Source organism: Canis lupus, chromosome 2 (genome assembly GCF_011100685.1).
Source record: "Canis lupus familiaris isolate Mischka breed German Shepherd chromosome 2, alternate assembly UU_Cfam_GSD_1.0, whole genome shotgun sequence".
In the NCBI taxonomy this organism is placed as follows: Eukaryota; Metazoa; Chordata; class Mammalia; order Carnivora; family Canidae; genus Canis; species Canis lupus.
This window is the reverse complement of record NC_049223.1, coordinates 74,535,000-74,551,265: the sequence shown is the minus strand read 5'-3', so window position 1 is coordinate 74,551,265 and position 16,266 is coordinate 74,535,000. Positions and strand designations below refer to the sequence as shown.

Below are 16,266 nucleotides of genomic sequence, written 5' to 3'. Positions count from 1 at the left end.
TGTTCCATTTCATTGATCTGTGTCTTTGATTCCAATACCATTGTGTTTTAATTACTGTACCTTTGTAATATGGTTTGTAATCAGGGAGTGTGATCCTCCAGCTTTGTTCTTTCTCAACATTGCTCTGGTTATTCAGGGATTTTTGTATTTCTATACAAATTTTCGGATTCTTGGGCAGCCTGGGTGGCTCAGCGGTTTAGTGCCACCAATCCAGGGCGTGATCTTGGAGACCCAGGATTGAGTCCCATGTCAGGCTCCCTGCATGGAGCCTGCTTCTCCCTCTGCCTGTGTCTCTGCCTGTGTGTGTGTGTGTGTGTGTGTGTCTCATGAATAAATAAATAAAATCTTAAAAAAAAATTTTAGGATTCTTCTGTTTCTTTGAAAAATGCCATTGGACTTCTAATAGTGATTGCATTGAATTTATAGATTGCTTTGGGTAGTATGGACATTTTTAACAGTAATGATTCTTCCAGTCCATGAACATTGACTTCCTTTTTTTGTTTGTTTGTTTTTGTTTTTTTTTTTTTACAAATTCTTCAATTTTTTTCATTAATGTCTTGTAGTTTTCAATATAGAAGATTTTTACCTGTTTGGTTAAATTTATTCCCAGATATTTTTTGCTTTTCATTGCAAGTGTAAATGGGCTTGTTTTCTTAATTTCTCTTTCTGGTAGTTTGTTATAAATATAAGGAATGCAACATAATTTTGTATATTGACAAAATTTTGATATTGATAATTTTGTATATTGTATCCTGCAACTTAACTGAATGTGTGTGTTAGTTTTAATAGGTTTTTTCTTTCAGTCTTCAGGGTTTTCTATGTATATCATGCCATCTGCAAATAGTGACAGTTTTACTTCTTTTCCAATTTGGATGCCTTTTATTTCTTTTTCTAGCCTAAATGCTCTGGCTAAGACTTCCAATACTATGTTGAATAAAAATAGTGAGTGTGGGCATTTTTTTTTAAAGACTTTATTTATTTGTTTATTCATGAGAGACAGAGAGAGAGAGACAGGCAGAGACACAGGCAGAGGGAGAAGCAGGTTTCATACAGGGAGCCTGATGCGGGACTCGATCCCAGGACTCCAAGATCATGCCCTGGGCCGAAGGCAGGTGCTAAACTGCTGAGCCACCCAGGGATCCCCCTAGTGTGGGCATTTTTGTCTTGTTCCTGATCTTTGAGGAAAGTCTTTCAGCTTTTCATCATTGAGTGTGATGTTAGCTGTAGGCTTGTCATATATGGCCTTTATTATGTTAAGATATGTTCCCTTCATACAGAACTAGAGTAATCAAAATAGTGTGGTACTTATATGTCAATTATATCTCAATAAAAATTTTTTAAAAGCCAGTGGCATAATGACCAGTGCAATAGAATACAGAGCTCAGAATGAACCCTGGTCAAATGATTTTCAACAAGGGTGCCAACACCATTCAATGTGGACAGGACAGTCTTTTCAACAAAAGGTGCTGGGAAAACTAGATATCCACAAGCAAGAGAATGAAGTTGGACCCTTACCTTATACAAAATTTGATTCAAAATGGATCAAAGACCTATATGTCAGAGTTAAAACCATAAAACCCTTAGAAGAAAACAGAGGGAAAACTTCTTGACGTTGGATTTGGCTGTAATTTCTTGGATATGACACCCAAAGCACAGGCAACAATAGAAAAATACGTTGGATTTTTATCAGAATTTAAAATGTGTACATCAAAGGACACCATCACTGAAAGAGTAACCTGTAGAATGGCAGGAAATATTTTCGAGTCATATTATCTGATAAAGGATTAATATCCAGAATATATGAAGAAATTCTAAAACTCCGCAACAAAAAACAAACAACTCAGTTGAAAAAGGGCAAAGGACTTGAACTGACATTTCCCTAAAGAAGATATACAAATGGCCAATAAGTACATGAAAAGATGCTCACTATCTCTAATCATTAGGGAAATTCAAAATCACAGTGAGATACCACCTTACACCCATTAGGATGACAACTGTCACAAAAAAGAGAGCAAGGATAGACAAGGATGAGGAGAAATTGGAACCTTTGAACATTGTTAGTGAGAATTAAAATGGTACAGCTACTGTGAAAAACAGTGTAGCAGTTCCTCAAAAAAGCAAACATAGAATTACCATACAACCCAGCAATTCTGCATCTGGTTATATACACAAAGAATTGAAACTAGGGACTTGAACAGGTATTTGTGCACCAGTGTTCATAGCAGCATCCCTCACAATAGCCAAAAGGTAGAAACAATCCAAACGTCCATTGATGCATAAGTGAATAAACAAAATACAGTATATACATACAATGAACTATTCTACAGCTTTGAAAGTGCGCGAAACTCTGATACATGCTATAATGTGTGTGACCCCTGAAAGACATACTAAGTGAAATAAGAGACACAAGAGGACAAGTTTTGTATGATTCCACTTAAATGAGATAGGGTAGTCTGGTTCATAGAGACAGAAAGAAGAATGGTGGCTCTGGCAGGGCCAGAGCGAGTGGGGAATTGGGAGTTATAGTTTAATGGGTACATAGGTTCAATTTGGGATGATGAAAAAGTTCTGAGAATGGATAGTGGTGTTTCACAACTGTGTGAATATACATAATACCACTGAATTGTACACTTAAAAATGGTCAAAATAGCAAATTCTGTGTTTTGTATGTTTTACCACAATAAAAATGTTAAAAAACGTTTAAAAAATTTTTCTTGAGTTTAACATTTTTTGTAATATGCTTTTATATATACATGCATATATGTATATATTGGAAACCTCTTTTTGCCCCACTTCATATCATCTTGGCGCACTTCACATCAGTTGTTGCTAGAACACCCAGCTATGCGTAGGTATCACCCCACAACAGCTGGCTTCTGCAACACCATAAATAACTTGCATTTCATCCCAGCATTTCTCTGCTGCCTGAGTGAAGTTACTCAGCCATATGGATGCCAGTGCAGAAAGGGAAATGTGAGGGAGTAACATCCCACAGGGCAACAACCCTTGACCAGTGGGAGACTAAAGCTAGTGAATAAGCCCCCCTTCTTCTGGCACTGAAGCCAGCTCTGAGGGTCTTCTCACTGCCTTCTCAGGGCTCCCAACCAGATTACCCCCTGGCTGGGCACAGAGGTGACCAGCTCGATAACAGAATCTGGACAGAAGGGGAACTGGCTTTCTGTCCTTCCCGTGTTTCACGGTTTCCACTCTATCCCATGCAGTCACTTCCCCAAACAAGCTTCCTGTGTGCCCTTGCCTTGGCTGCTGCTCACCCAAGGAGTCTAGGTAAAACACAGGTGAATAACTTCCAGATTTGCTTATTTATGTAGTGTGAAGGCACTATCCCAAGCTTTTAAACAAAGGACTATTTTTAGGTCATGCAAAAAGGATGAAGACTAATAGAAAGAAAACCCATGTGCCTATCCAATTTAGCTAATAAAATTTTACTGATATAATCGAACCCCTGTGTCTCCTCCCACAGATAACTATTATCCTGAACTCAGTGTTTATGATTTCCCATGCAATTTCAGCTTTTTTATTAAGTCTAACCATATGAAATTACCATACTTGTAGGTCAAATGATCAAATACCGGTATTTCTTCTGGTTTAGCTTAACTGTGTATATGTGTGTGTGTGTGTGTGTGTGTATAGTATGGTTGACCCTTGCACCCTTAACCCTATGGTTAAGAGCACCAACCCTCCATGGAGTTGGAAATAGTTGTATAACTTTGGATTCCCCCCAGATTTAACTACTAACAGCCTGCTGTTGACCAGAAGCCTTCCCAATAACATAGTCAATTAACATATACTTTGTATATGTATTATATACCATATATTTACAATAAAGTAAGTTAGAAAAGATGTTATTAAAATCACAAGGAAGAGAAAATACATGTATAGTACTGTATTGCATTAAAAAAATCATGTATAAGTGGACTCACACTTCAAACCCATGTTCAAGAATCAACTGTATTTTTAAATTTTTCTATTTGCAACTGACATTGTCTATTTGGAAAGAAGTCAACATAGAAACTGTCTGAACTAAGTTTAAGAGTTTAAGAAGATTGTAGGATATGGGGTCAATATATAAAATCAACTGTGCCGTCTATATGCTAGCAGTAAACATTTGGAAACTGAAATTTAAAGAACATTACCATTTGCAGTAACACCATGACATATTGAAGTATAAATCTAAGAAAATCTGTACAGGACCTGTATACTAAAAATTGTAAAACTTTAGTGAAATACATCATATTTTAGAGTATTTAAAATTTTATATAAATGGCATATAGTATGAATTCTTTATTTCACATCAATGTTATATTTGTAAGATAAATCCATCTTGAAATACCTATTGTTTTGCTTGCTATATAGTGTCCCATTCTACAAAATTACCATAATTTATTTACCCCTTAGGTTAGATATTTAGGTTATTTTTTATAGGTTGCTGTTACAACAGTAATGCTAAATGTTATGTTTATGTCCTATATATGTGGGAGTCCAGGGGCGTTCCTCAGAGTATATAGCTAGGACTGTTGTTGCTAGCTTGTAAGTTTGCATTTCTTTAATCCTAGCATTAGGATTAAATGGTCTCCAAAGTTGCTATACCTGTTTGTATTCCTGCAAGCCATGTGAAAGAGTTCCCATTGTGCCACAGCATCACCAATACATTCTGTTTTCAGAATTTAAGATTTTTGCCAGTCTGGTCATTAACATTTTTTGTTACTTTTTTTTTTTTAAAGATTTATTTATTTGTTTATGAGAGAGAGAGAGGCAGAGACACAGGCAGAGGGAGAAGCAGGCTCCATGCAGGGAGCCTGATGCAGGACTCGATCCTGGGACTCCAGGATCGCGCCCTCGGCCAAAGGCAGGCGCTAAACCGCTGAGCCACCCAGGGATACCCTTTTTGTTACTTTTTAATGAATTTCTGGATAAACTATAAATGAATGCTTCTCAAACTTACCCCTTAGTGGAGGACCAGGTTTTTCCTCCGAACCATCACAGACTGATGTTTTCATAAAATGTGCTAATGTCACAGCAATGTAAACTTGCTAAAATGTTTCTAGACACTTCTCAACTTCTCTACTGAGCCTTATCGTCAACTGGTAGCAAAGTTCATAGACTCACACTGAGTCCTCAGACCACATGCCACAGTATATTATAACATTTAGGGACTTTTAAATATCTTAGGAGCTTTTGAAATGAAAAAGCTATATCCAGGTACCTTTAGTTATTTTTGTGGTTTCCATTATGAATATGTTATCTCAGAACCAAGAGTTAAAAAGGACTTTGAATCATTTCATTAGATAATTAGGTGTCTAATTATTGGCAATATCACTGAATTATAAGGTGCTTTGCTGTCATGTTCTTAGACATCACTGGTTTACAGATGCTGCATTCTGTCTTGGTGCATGTATGCAGTATTTGTTGAGCATTGTGCCAGCCACGGTTACAGGTTCTAGGGAGACCACTGAACAAAGATAAGGTGCCAGTCCTCATAGGAGCATAGGAAGAGAAAAATTAAGACGCAGACAAGAGAGTAAGAAGTTCCTATAGAACAAGTACTATGAAGAAAATAAAATAGTAGAAGGACAAGAAGTCACTTGATGGGTGGTCATTTTTAATGAGAGTGGTTAGCGCAGATCTGTCTGAAGAAGTGGTGTTTGAGCTGAGACCTGAATAATGAGAAAGAACCAGTATGATATTGGGTCATCCTTGGCTTCTGGTAATTTAACTGAAATTGATCCTACCGTCTTTCAAATAACTTTTCTCTAATGTGTATAGCCAAAATGTCTTAGAGTTTACCTTTATCAGAATATATAATGGCACCTATCCTACCGTAAAGATTTTTTGCCCCAATAATCTCATTTCAGTTGGGAAAGATCCACCCTTCCCCAAATCAAGGCAGCACTCAAGGCTCTTAGGTTCTAAGAAACATCTGGATTACCCTGTGTGGATGTTCGTAATCTGTCCAAAGCAGGGCTTCCGTGGGTGGGGATAACTCAGGAGTGAGCCAGCTCTGAATGGGCACACGCGCCGCCTCCACACTGCCTGGTCCAGAGCCCAGCTTTTGACCTTGCTGCTCTTTAAATATGTGCTGCATAAGACTGAAAGGATCATCTACAGGGTCAGGATACCAATACTCCCCAGCATTTATGTTGAAGTTTCATAAATTAATTTCAATAATCCTGTCTTTTCTATTTATTTCCTATTGTAATTTACATTCTATTTGTACGAGTCTTATAGGTGACATAAGAATAGCAAAACATGTCTATAACATATATGTGTGTATGTGCATGTGTGTGTATGTATATATATAAATAAGTAGGTAAATATATTGGGAGTGCATATCAAAATATCTTTACTGGTTTGGGAGTACAAAGAATTCTTTTTTTTCCTAACTAGTTTGAGATTAAGTTGCCAGCAATGATGGCCATCACCCCAGTACTACAATATGTGTTTCCTGCAAACAAGGACCTTTTCCTGGCAGAAAACACAAAATTCAGGAAATTAACACTGGTATGTTACACCCTTTTCATCCTCAGACCCCCATTCAGGATTTGCCAGTTGTCTCAATAATGTCCTTTATATATATAAAAAAAAAAATCCAGCTCCTTTTGAAGCATTGCATTTAGCTGTCAGACACCTTTAGTTTCCTTCAGCCTGGGAGAATTTCTAGTCTCTCCCAATCTTTCTTGGTGTTCACACTCAAAAATGATAGGCTGGTTATTTTATTGCATGTCTCTCAATTTGTGTTTGTGGGATGTTTCCTCGGGATTAGATCCAGGTTGTGCGGCTTTGGCAGGAATATCACAGACATGATGCTCTTGTCACTACATCCTGTCAGGTCGTGGGATTTCCATTTGACCCACTGCTGACAAAATTCACTGTGAGCCCTTGACTAACCTGGTGTCTGCCAGATGTGTCTACTGCCAAGTTATAATGTTTCTCTTTGTAATGAATAATTATTTTGCAGGAGATATTTGTAAATGTCCCGTTTCCCCATCAGAGTTTTAATATATTCATTTATTTATATCAGTACAATTCCAGGTTTTCGATCCTAATTCTTGGTCATAGCCTGTTAACTGTCATTACTCAGATTTGTCCCAGGCTGGCCAGTAGTTGCCCCTTCACAATAGCTTCTATGTCTTCTTTGACGTGTGCCCATCATTCTCTTAAGTATGCCTTTAAACTCTCAAACACAACAAGATATTCCAGAACTGTCTTTTTTTTTTTTTTATTTTTTTTTTTTTATTATTTTTTTTTTTTTAATTTTTATTTATTTATGATAGTCACAGAGAGAGAGAGAGAGAGGCAGAGACACAGGCAGAGGGAGAAGCAGGCTCCATGCACCGGGAGCCTGACGTGGGATTCGATCCCGGGTCTCCAGGATCGCGCCCTGGGCCAAAGGCAGGCGCTAAACCACTGCGCCACCCAGGGATCCCTCCAGAACTGTCTTGTACCTTGCCTGCCCCAGCCCGAGAATCAGCCATTTCTCCAAGGAGCCCTGACTCCTTCCAGTGGAGACCTGTATTTAAAAACCAGATTAGGCATATGAGTTAGTTATCACTGTTCCTGGGCCTCTCAGTGGACCCAGCCAGGAGATATCTAGATACATGCATATGTGTGTTTACAGTCATATTTCCAACTCCAGTCCAGCACTAAACATTTCATTTCTAGTTTTCTCCTGTTTCAAATCTGTAACTCTTATTTGACAGAAAACTAGCTTCCATTATCTTACTGTTTGCTTATGCAGTCACTCTCTCTATATACAAATACCTCATCCACCCTCTTTCCCATGTGGATGCCCTCCCTGCCCGCCCTGTGCTCCAACATCCTGCACCCAGACCTACCATATGAAAGTCTTCTGTACCTCACCCAGGTTCTGATAGTTCCATGGTGCCATCCTTATCCTCCTCAGGATCCAGTATGCTACGCTGGGCCACCCTCCCACACAGACACATCCTTACCCCAGGGGGGCTCCACGACCACGTGCTGGATTGCCTCCCTGCACAGACCTCCCTCCTCACCCTGCTCCCTTCACCTGGGCTTCGACACCCTGTCAGCCCGCCCTTTTGCTGAGATACCTTTCTTCTTCCCCTGCTCTGGGCAGTCTTCCTGCACAGGCACCCTCCTCAGCCCCCTGAGCTTCCATACCCTGCATTGGGCTGACCCTCATGGGCACACTGTCCTAACCCTGTTGGGTTCTGGTACCCTCTGCCAAGCCTGCCTCCCAGGTAACCACCTTTCTCATGCCACTTGGACTCTTGACACCCTGCTCAGAGCCACTACGGTATCCTGCTCCCCATCAGCATGGACACATCTACTTTACTTGGCTTTGCCTGCAGTCTTCTAGACTAAATGTTCAGGAAGAAGAATGCTACTTTTTTCTTTTTAAAGAGCAAGTAATACATATAAGTTCTTTCCCATGGCTGTTTTGGACATATGTCTTTGGAAAGATGTGTCTCTAACTTTAAAAATTACCTTCACCCTCCAATGTCCTTGAAGAAAACACCACCAGAAAACAAACTTGTACCCTGGAATAAGACAGAGTAGGTAGTCCTGGTAGCTTTGGCACCTAGGATAGGACCAGCCTTATCGAATGAGTGAGTGTAGATGAACAGCAAGGAAGAGTTAGTTTAACAGGACCCCACAAACACACACACACGAATATCTAGATGGAGGCCACAGAGCTGGATCCTCAAGTCACTGCCAACCCCTGAGCACATGGGCAAGCCCGAGGATGGAACATTCTTGATCTTTGTGCATAACTTACCTTGATTAAAGAACATCCTGTCTTTCTGCCTTACATTTTCCTTCTATACTTTAATAACCTCATATCAGCCATTTCTGTTTGTTTTAAATGGTTTTTCATTTTTGGCACCATGAATACATGCATAGCAAAGGCCACTCCCAAACAGTTAATTTTAAGAAACAGAAAAAAAAAAAAAAAAACCACAAGACAAAATTAATAAAGATGAAAAGCCATGGAAGTGAAAACGACGTATTTTTTTCAATATGGAGAATTCTGCTATAGCTACAAAAAAAAAAAAAAAAAAAAAAAATCCTGCTATCCTTGCCCTCAACTCAATTCCCAGTTTCATTACAGAGTAACTCAAGTTCCTCAGTGTCGTAACAGAAGCTGTGGTCTCTGTGTCAAAGAGTCAGGGGTCATAGGTCAGGTCCTGAAGATCCTGAGGAGGTGGACACTGATGTCATTAATCAGTGGTATGGTGTTGCCAGCACAGCCAGATCTCCTGGGAGATCCTGTCCCCAGGTGACTGCTCCAGCAATGAGGGGCATCTGAATCACTAGAGTACTATCAGGAAGGGCGATTCTGACTTTCCAGGGGCAGCCTCCATAGTATGTGCCATCCAGTTCATGCTGGGTCATTGCTGTGCATTCACCTCCTTCTCAGGGAATCCACATCCTACAGAAGAGGAGCTATTTTTTTGTGACCACAGAATAGCAAGTGGACTACTAGCAAAGCTCTGTCCTATTTCTGTTAGTAACAGTAACAGTACCCCCTACTGTCATTCTAAGAGCTGTGAGGATTCACTCTGTCCTCTACAATAACCCAATGAAGTGGGTACTTCTAGTATCCTCAATTAACAGGTAAGGAAACTAGGTACAGCAAACATAAGCTACCTGCCTAGAGATACACAGCTATATAACAGAGCCAGGAAACAAAGCCAGACGGTGTAGCTCGTGAGCTCTGTTACTTTAGAAGGTCCATTGTTGGTAGAAGCCATCAGACCTTCCTAAGGTTATCTGCCCTGGTATGGATTCCTCCTGAGGTCTTCCTTTCGTGGTCTCATGTTTGAAGAAGTGGACAGTCTCTGCTAACTGGATGAAGAAAGGAATATTTTATCCATGATAAAGGCCAATGAGCAGAGTGCTTCTGTTCCTCAGGAATGGATGGTTTCTACTTATGTCCTCTTTTCAGATACAGAGGAGGGTTTGGTATGTTCATCAAAGCTAGTGCTCATCACCAAAGTCAGGGGAAAGAGACCACCATGTTGAGGAGCCATCAGAGCGCCTGTAGACTGGCACATGCCGTTCTCCTGACTCAGAGAAACCTGAGGCTGGATGTGAAGTTCAAGCCAAACCTGTTCTTCCCCAATCTTTCCTACTTCATTGATGAGGAGACCAGGAAAGAGGAAGTAAGGCCCAGAACTATTACAAGTACTCAATTACCAAAGTTTTAAATTCACCACACCCGGGAGTTTGTGGGCTTTCTTCCAAGTCAGCAAAGTCCATCCCTCTGACTTAGTCAGCAGTGATATTGAGGAGAACCAAAGGCATTTGCCTTTCCCCAGGTGGAAGTGGAGGCCTCCTCTCTGACATCTGTGAACCTGCTGGAGAGATGAATTTTCTATTTCGGGTTTACAGGCAGACATGGAATGTGAAAAGCCTTTTGCCGTAGGACTCCAGAGATAATTTCACAACTGAATGGATTGAAGCATTGCTGCTTCTCAACAGTGAAATTGTTCTTAATGCACAGAAGTGGTAGGCTCCTCAGGCCCTTTTGTCCAAGGCAAATCATTTTCATAACTTACTCCTCGGTGAAGTTGGTAAGCCTTGCCTTCACTGCTTTGGGATGGGGAACAGAGGATAGGGCGTTTCCAGAAATGTCAAGAAATACACACCTCATCTGTCACTCCCTGAAACCCACCTTCCCATAAAGCTTTTCTACTCGTCTCTTGATTTTAGTCTGTTGCCCAGCTGTAAAGTACTCTTCCTGAATTCCCAAGAAAGTTGTTGGTTACAGGTTGCCTTGACGGATTTTAGATGCAAGGTATTTTTTGTCCTTTTTACTGCTAATTGCACAGGTGATTTCAGAATATGAAGGCAACTTCTGGTCTGTATTTTGTGGAAAACTTATATAACAGGAAAAGCCTTAGGGATTGATTTTTAGGCAGAATTATTTGTCTTATTCCTTTTCTTTTTTAAGAGTTTATTTATTCATGAGAGACACACACACAGAGTAGGGCAGAGACACAGGCAGGAGGAGAAACAGAGGGAGAAGCAGGCTCCATGCAAGGAGCCTGATGTGGGACTTGATCCCAGGCCTCCAGGATCACACCCTGGGCTGAAGGCGGCGCTAAACCACTGAGCCACCCGGACTGTCCATTTTGTCTTATTCCTATAGATGTACTGCCCAAGAGGATACTAAGAGACCGCTAGAAAAATAGAGTGCTTGATGGCGATTTGGATTTTCTGGGATCTTCATTTTCCTATCAGAGCAAATGTGCAAGCATCACCCATTTATAGGATAGTGTTCGTTTTATATCATTCAAGAATTCAGAAATGTAGAAAAGTGAATTATTTCTAAAACAGTTCTAAGGAGAAAAATCGTGATTTTTTTTCTGAGTGAATTAATGTTTGTCACCAGTTATTTTCAGTCTGTGTGGATAGATCATGACCTCCTCCCTGCAGTTTCTGAACCCCTTTCATGCTATGCTCAGTGTCAGAGGCAGCCTCAGGAATCCACCTGTTAGTACCTGTGAATACCGCAAGGGCGGAGCTACCAGCCAGAGGCTCTCCCCTTGTTCCTCAAAAGGAAACTGATCCATTTTGCTTCCACATTAATTGGTGTTCCCTATAGCGCCTCATTGGGAGAAATCACACATTTCTTAAACCATGTTACATAATTCATGAAAATGGAGAGAAAGATAAAGATCTAACAAAACTTAGGAAAAGCTTACTGATCAGCCCTTGCATGGCTTTGTTTTTGTATAATTCTGAATCCATTCACAGATGTTTGAATTTAGAAAGAGAGACCCATTGAGCCCATGGCTATCATCTGCTTGTTACATGCAGTTACAGTATATTTCTGGAGTGAGAAAAAAAATGTTTTGAAAGGAAATAGGATATAATTAGCAAGTAGTGGTTTCATTTGCAAGATTTCATGTTATTCTAACTACAAAAAATTCATTGTTGTAGGAATTAGGAATAAACACATAGTCTTTTTATCCTCAGTAAGAGAAACTGTTTAATGTACAGAGTGACAAAATACTAATATAAACCATTCTTAATTCATTCTTCTACATTCCATTTCCATTGCCTTTAGTATTGATATTTCATTTCTTTCAAGCCCAGCACGGGGCTTGAACTCACAATCCTGAGATCAAGACCTGAGTTGAGACCAAGAGTTGGACGCTTAGCCAACTGAATCACCCAGGCGCCCCTCAGTATGGATATTTTGACTATCTCAAGTCAAGGAATTTTAATACCTATTTTTCAAAATGTGAGCATCTACCAAGAATTAAATGGAATATAATTTCACAAAATCTCAATTCTAATATTCCTAAAAAGTGAGGAAGCCAACCATCTTTCTTTTTTTTTTTTTTAATTTTTTTATTTATTTATGATAGTTACAGAGAGAGAGAGAGAGGCAGAGACACAGGCAGAGGGAGAAGCAGGCTCCATGCGCCGGGAGCCCGATGTGGGATTCGATCCCAGGTCTCCAGGATCGCGCCCTGGGCCAAAGGCAGGCGCCAAACCGCTGCGCCACCCAGGGATCCCCGCCAACCATCTTTCTAATGGATGCTGAGGAAAATCTGAAATGTGCCCAGAAGAATTAATAATTATTTAATATATTTACATATATACATTTATTTTTAAGAACCAATGTGCTATTTAAAAATCCTTACTATGTCTATAATATTTATTCATCCATACTACTTTAATGTGTAGAAATAATGTAGTAAATAAGAACAAACTTGATCTTAAACTCACTTCCCTTTGAAGCAGCTTGTGGTACATTGGAAATCCAGCACTTAGCATAAGGTCTGACATGCAGTTGGTTGCTTAATATATATTTTTTACATGAATGAACAAAAATAATATAATTTTTAAGCAGATGATGTTTTCTAAATTATAAAGGATATTTGAACATTAGGAAAATATATATTTGATCACAAATTATTTTATATTTTGTCAAAGTGGAGAAATATTGCAAAGTGGTAGAAGTGTTAAAATTGAGAGAAGTTAAACAATTTTTACTTCAGTATCAACAAATAGTTGAAGGATCTTCACATAAACCAAAAACAAACTAATTTACAGGTTATTTTATTATGTTACATTGGCAGGCCTAAGAAGTATTTCTTAAGGTGTTGAGAGTTTCCTTTTATCTGTTTTGTTACATTTCATTTATTAAACTATTGCATAAAAGTGACCAGTAAAGAGAATTTAATGTTGCTAATCTGGCAGTTGAAGTTAGCTTTTTTCATTATTTCAATTTATTAACAAAGGGGAATAGGATCTTTTTTTTTTTCTCAGCCTTATAGAAGGACTCCCTCTTTCCTGCTCTGTTTTATCTCAAAATATTTAGAATGTTATATATATACTATTACTTTTTACCAAAAAAAAAAAAAATGCTATTTTTGTGGAATGACCTACTACTCCCAAATGAACCTTGAGAAAGATTTCATTGTTTTACCTTTCTAAAAGATGGACTATGGCTGTGGGATATTAAGCATCTTTAGAGAAGGGGCTAGATGCACACATTAGCATCTTTCACAGAAATGTTATCCAAGGGGGGTACATAGAAAAAAAGAAAAAATCAATTGAAAAGAAGGAAAAAGGGGGGAAATAAGAATATAGAAAATCTGAGAGAGCAGCCTGGGTGGCTCAGTGATTTAGCACCATCTTCGGCCCAAGGTGTGATCCTGGAGTCCTGGGATCAAGTCCAACGTCCGGCTCCCTGCTTGGAGCCTGCTTCTCTCTCTGCCTGTGTCTCTGCCTCTGTATGTCTCTCATGAATAAATAAATAAAATCTTTAAAAAAAGAAAATCTGAGAAAGGTAGATAAGATGTAGACTTCCAAAAATTTCAGTAATCACAATGGACTAAGTCCTTCAATTAAAAGCCAGTGATGTCAAAAAGGCACATCTGTGTAAAATGTTCCACTGAAGCTAGATCTCAGAGAATTCTGCCATTCTAGACAGCCAGGATATACAATTCTAGAAAATACAATCTTACATAGAATGATAGAAATATGATAGTGGTTGCTGGTAGGGGCATTTCATACATAAACATCATTTGTGCTGAGGAAAGATTTAAATGTGAAAGGTAAAACCATAATACTTTGAGAAAGCAGCCTAGGAGAACATCAATGTGATCTCAAAATAGAGAAGGATTTCTTAAGACACAGAAAACAGAAGAAAGTGATAAATTCAGTTATGTTCAAATTTAAGCTTGTTTCTCAAAAAAAAAAAAAAAAACCCAAAACACCCCCAGAATGAAGGAGCTGCAAAAAATTATTTAATGGCCCATATAATTGACAAAGAATTAGTATCTCTGTGGAACTTCCATGACTCAATAAAAAATGACAACCCAGTAGGAAAACGGGCAAAAGATACAGAGAAGCATATCACATTTAGAGGGTCCCACATGACCAATAAACACAAAAAGACTCAACCTTGGGGCACCTGAGTGGCTTAGTCCACTAAGTGTCTGCCTTTGGCTCAGGTCATGATCCCAAGGTCCTGGGATTGAGCCACATGTTGGGCTCCCTGCTCAGCAGGGAGTCTGCTTCTCCCTCTCCCCTTGCCTTCTCCCTACTTGTGTTCTCTCTCTCTCTCAAATAAATATTTTTTTTAAAAGAGGCTCAAACTCATTCAGAGAAATATGAGTGATAGCCAAACTTAGAGCCCATTTCATGGTCCCTTCCTCCCAGTGAATAAAAAGGCAGTATCAAGTGTTGGCAAAGATAGGAAGCAACTAGAACGTATTTCTCCTCATAGAGAGTAAACTGGTACAAACACGTTGGGAAACTACTTGGCGTTATCTCCTAAAGTTCAAGGTGTGCCAACTCAAAGTCCTAGGAATTCCATTTACAGGTATATCCATCAGAGGAACTCTTGCATTTGGGTACCAAGAGACGTGGGCAAGAATGTTCATAGCACCACTGTAGCAGAAAATACGGAGCAGTCCATTTCAGCAGCATTAGAGAAATTAGATAAATTTAGATAAATCGTATCTACATTAGATAATGTAAATAAATCTACAGTGGAATACTCTGTAGCAGCAGAAAAGAATGACTTCCAGTAACAAGGAAGAATCTTAGGAACAAAATGTAAGGAAAAAAGCTTCCAAAAAGTTACAGAAGAATACATGCAATGTGATTTAGTCTTTAGGGATACAAGTAAAAATAAAACTCTAACGGGAATAATAAGTACAAAAACCAGGAGTGGTTACTTTGATGGAGGAAAGAAATGCGATGGGAAAAATGAGTCTATCACACTGGGAAGTTCAAGAGTACAGTGTTCTTGTTCTGTGATGCATGTTTGTATCTTTGTTTATAGCTTACATTTATTTTATGATACTTTACATTTATCCATTTTATAATTTGAACCTATATGATAAATAATAAAGTTAATTACTTTTAAAGTAAGTGCAAATGGCAGAATTTAGCATATGACAACTTGTACACCTGTAGGAAAACTATGCTTATTTGGAAAAATGGTAAATCATGAGTTCCATCCCATTACTTCTGTTTATGATTTAAATTTCCTTTGGCTAAAGGTTTTCCTTCTTTCCCACCCCCACCCACTCTGCTCTGCTGCTCCTCAATTTTTAGGAGAGATTTGAAGCACTTTTCACTGTCTACGATGACCAGGTGACGTTTCAGTTGTTTAAAAGCTTTAGAAGAGTCAGAATAAATTTCAGCAAACCAGAAGCAGCAGCAAGAGCACGAATAGAACTCAACGAAACAGACTTCAATGGGAAGAAGCTGAAGCTGTATTTTGCACAGGTACTTCATGATGCATCCTCTCAGAAGGAAACTTCTTTTTCTCCATCCCGAAATATGGTCACTTCTCCATTTTCTTGGGTATTATATCAGGATTCTTTAAACAATCCCAATCAGCAAGTAATGTAAAAATATTTTTCTTCATTTTACAGACATATAAATACTTCCTAAGCATATTTGCCCTCCTAATTTTGTTTTGCTCATGATAATAGTTAAAGGAATTCATCTTTCTGGCAATTTTTCTCAGCTGGGGTTCCATAAGGGTTAAGCCCTAATCTCTTAAGACCAGTGAATTTACTTTTCTCCTGTGTGTCTAGAATGGCACTCGGCTGTGACATCCTTGGGAGAATTGAAAAATAGTCGCTGAAGTCTTTTCTGTGTTCTGTGATTCATGAGACACCCCCATGAAAATAGCTGCCAGCCTAGATCTGACCAGGGAGGTGGTGTAGCGCTGCAGACAGGCTGGCTCAGGCTCTGCAATTGCGGAGTAGCCTGTAGGTTACCAAGAAT

General features: G+C 39.1%; 1 protein-coding gene across 11 annotated transcripts in view; it reads left to right on the top strand.

Moving 5' to 3' along the window:
- Positions 1-16,266, top strand: part of RCAN3 (RCAN family member 3) — a 49,894-nt gene that overhangs the window by 11,493 nt on the left and 22,135 nt on the right. For all 11 annotated transcript variants that reach the window (XR_005355988.1, XR_005355989.1, XR_005355992.1 and 8 more), the window contains exon 3: positions 15,586-15,759. Coding sequence is in view for 5 of the 11 variants with exons in the window: in XM_038531584.1 (XP_038387512.1) it covers positions 15,586-15,759 (174 nt within the window). In the remaining 6 variants the exon portion in view is untranslated. The remainder of the gene's footprint in view (positions 1-15,585; positions 15,760-16,266) is intronic.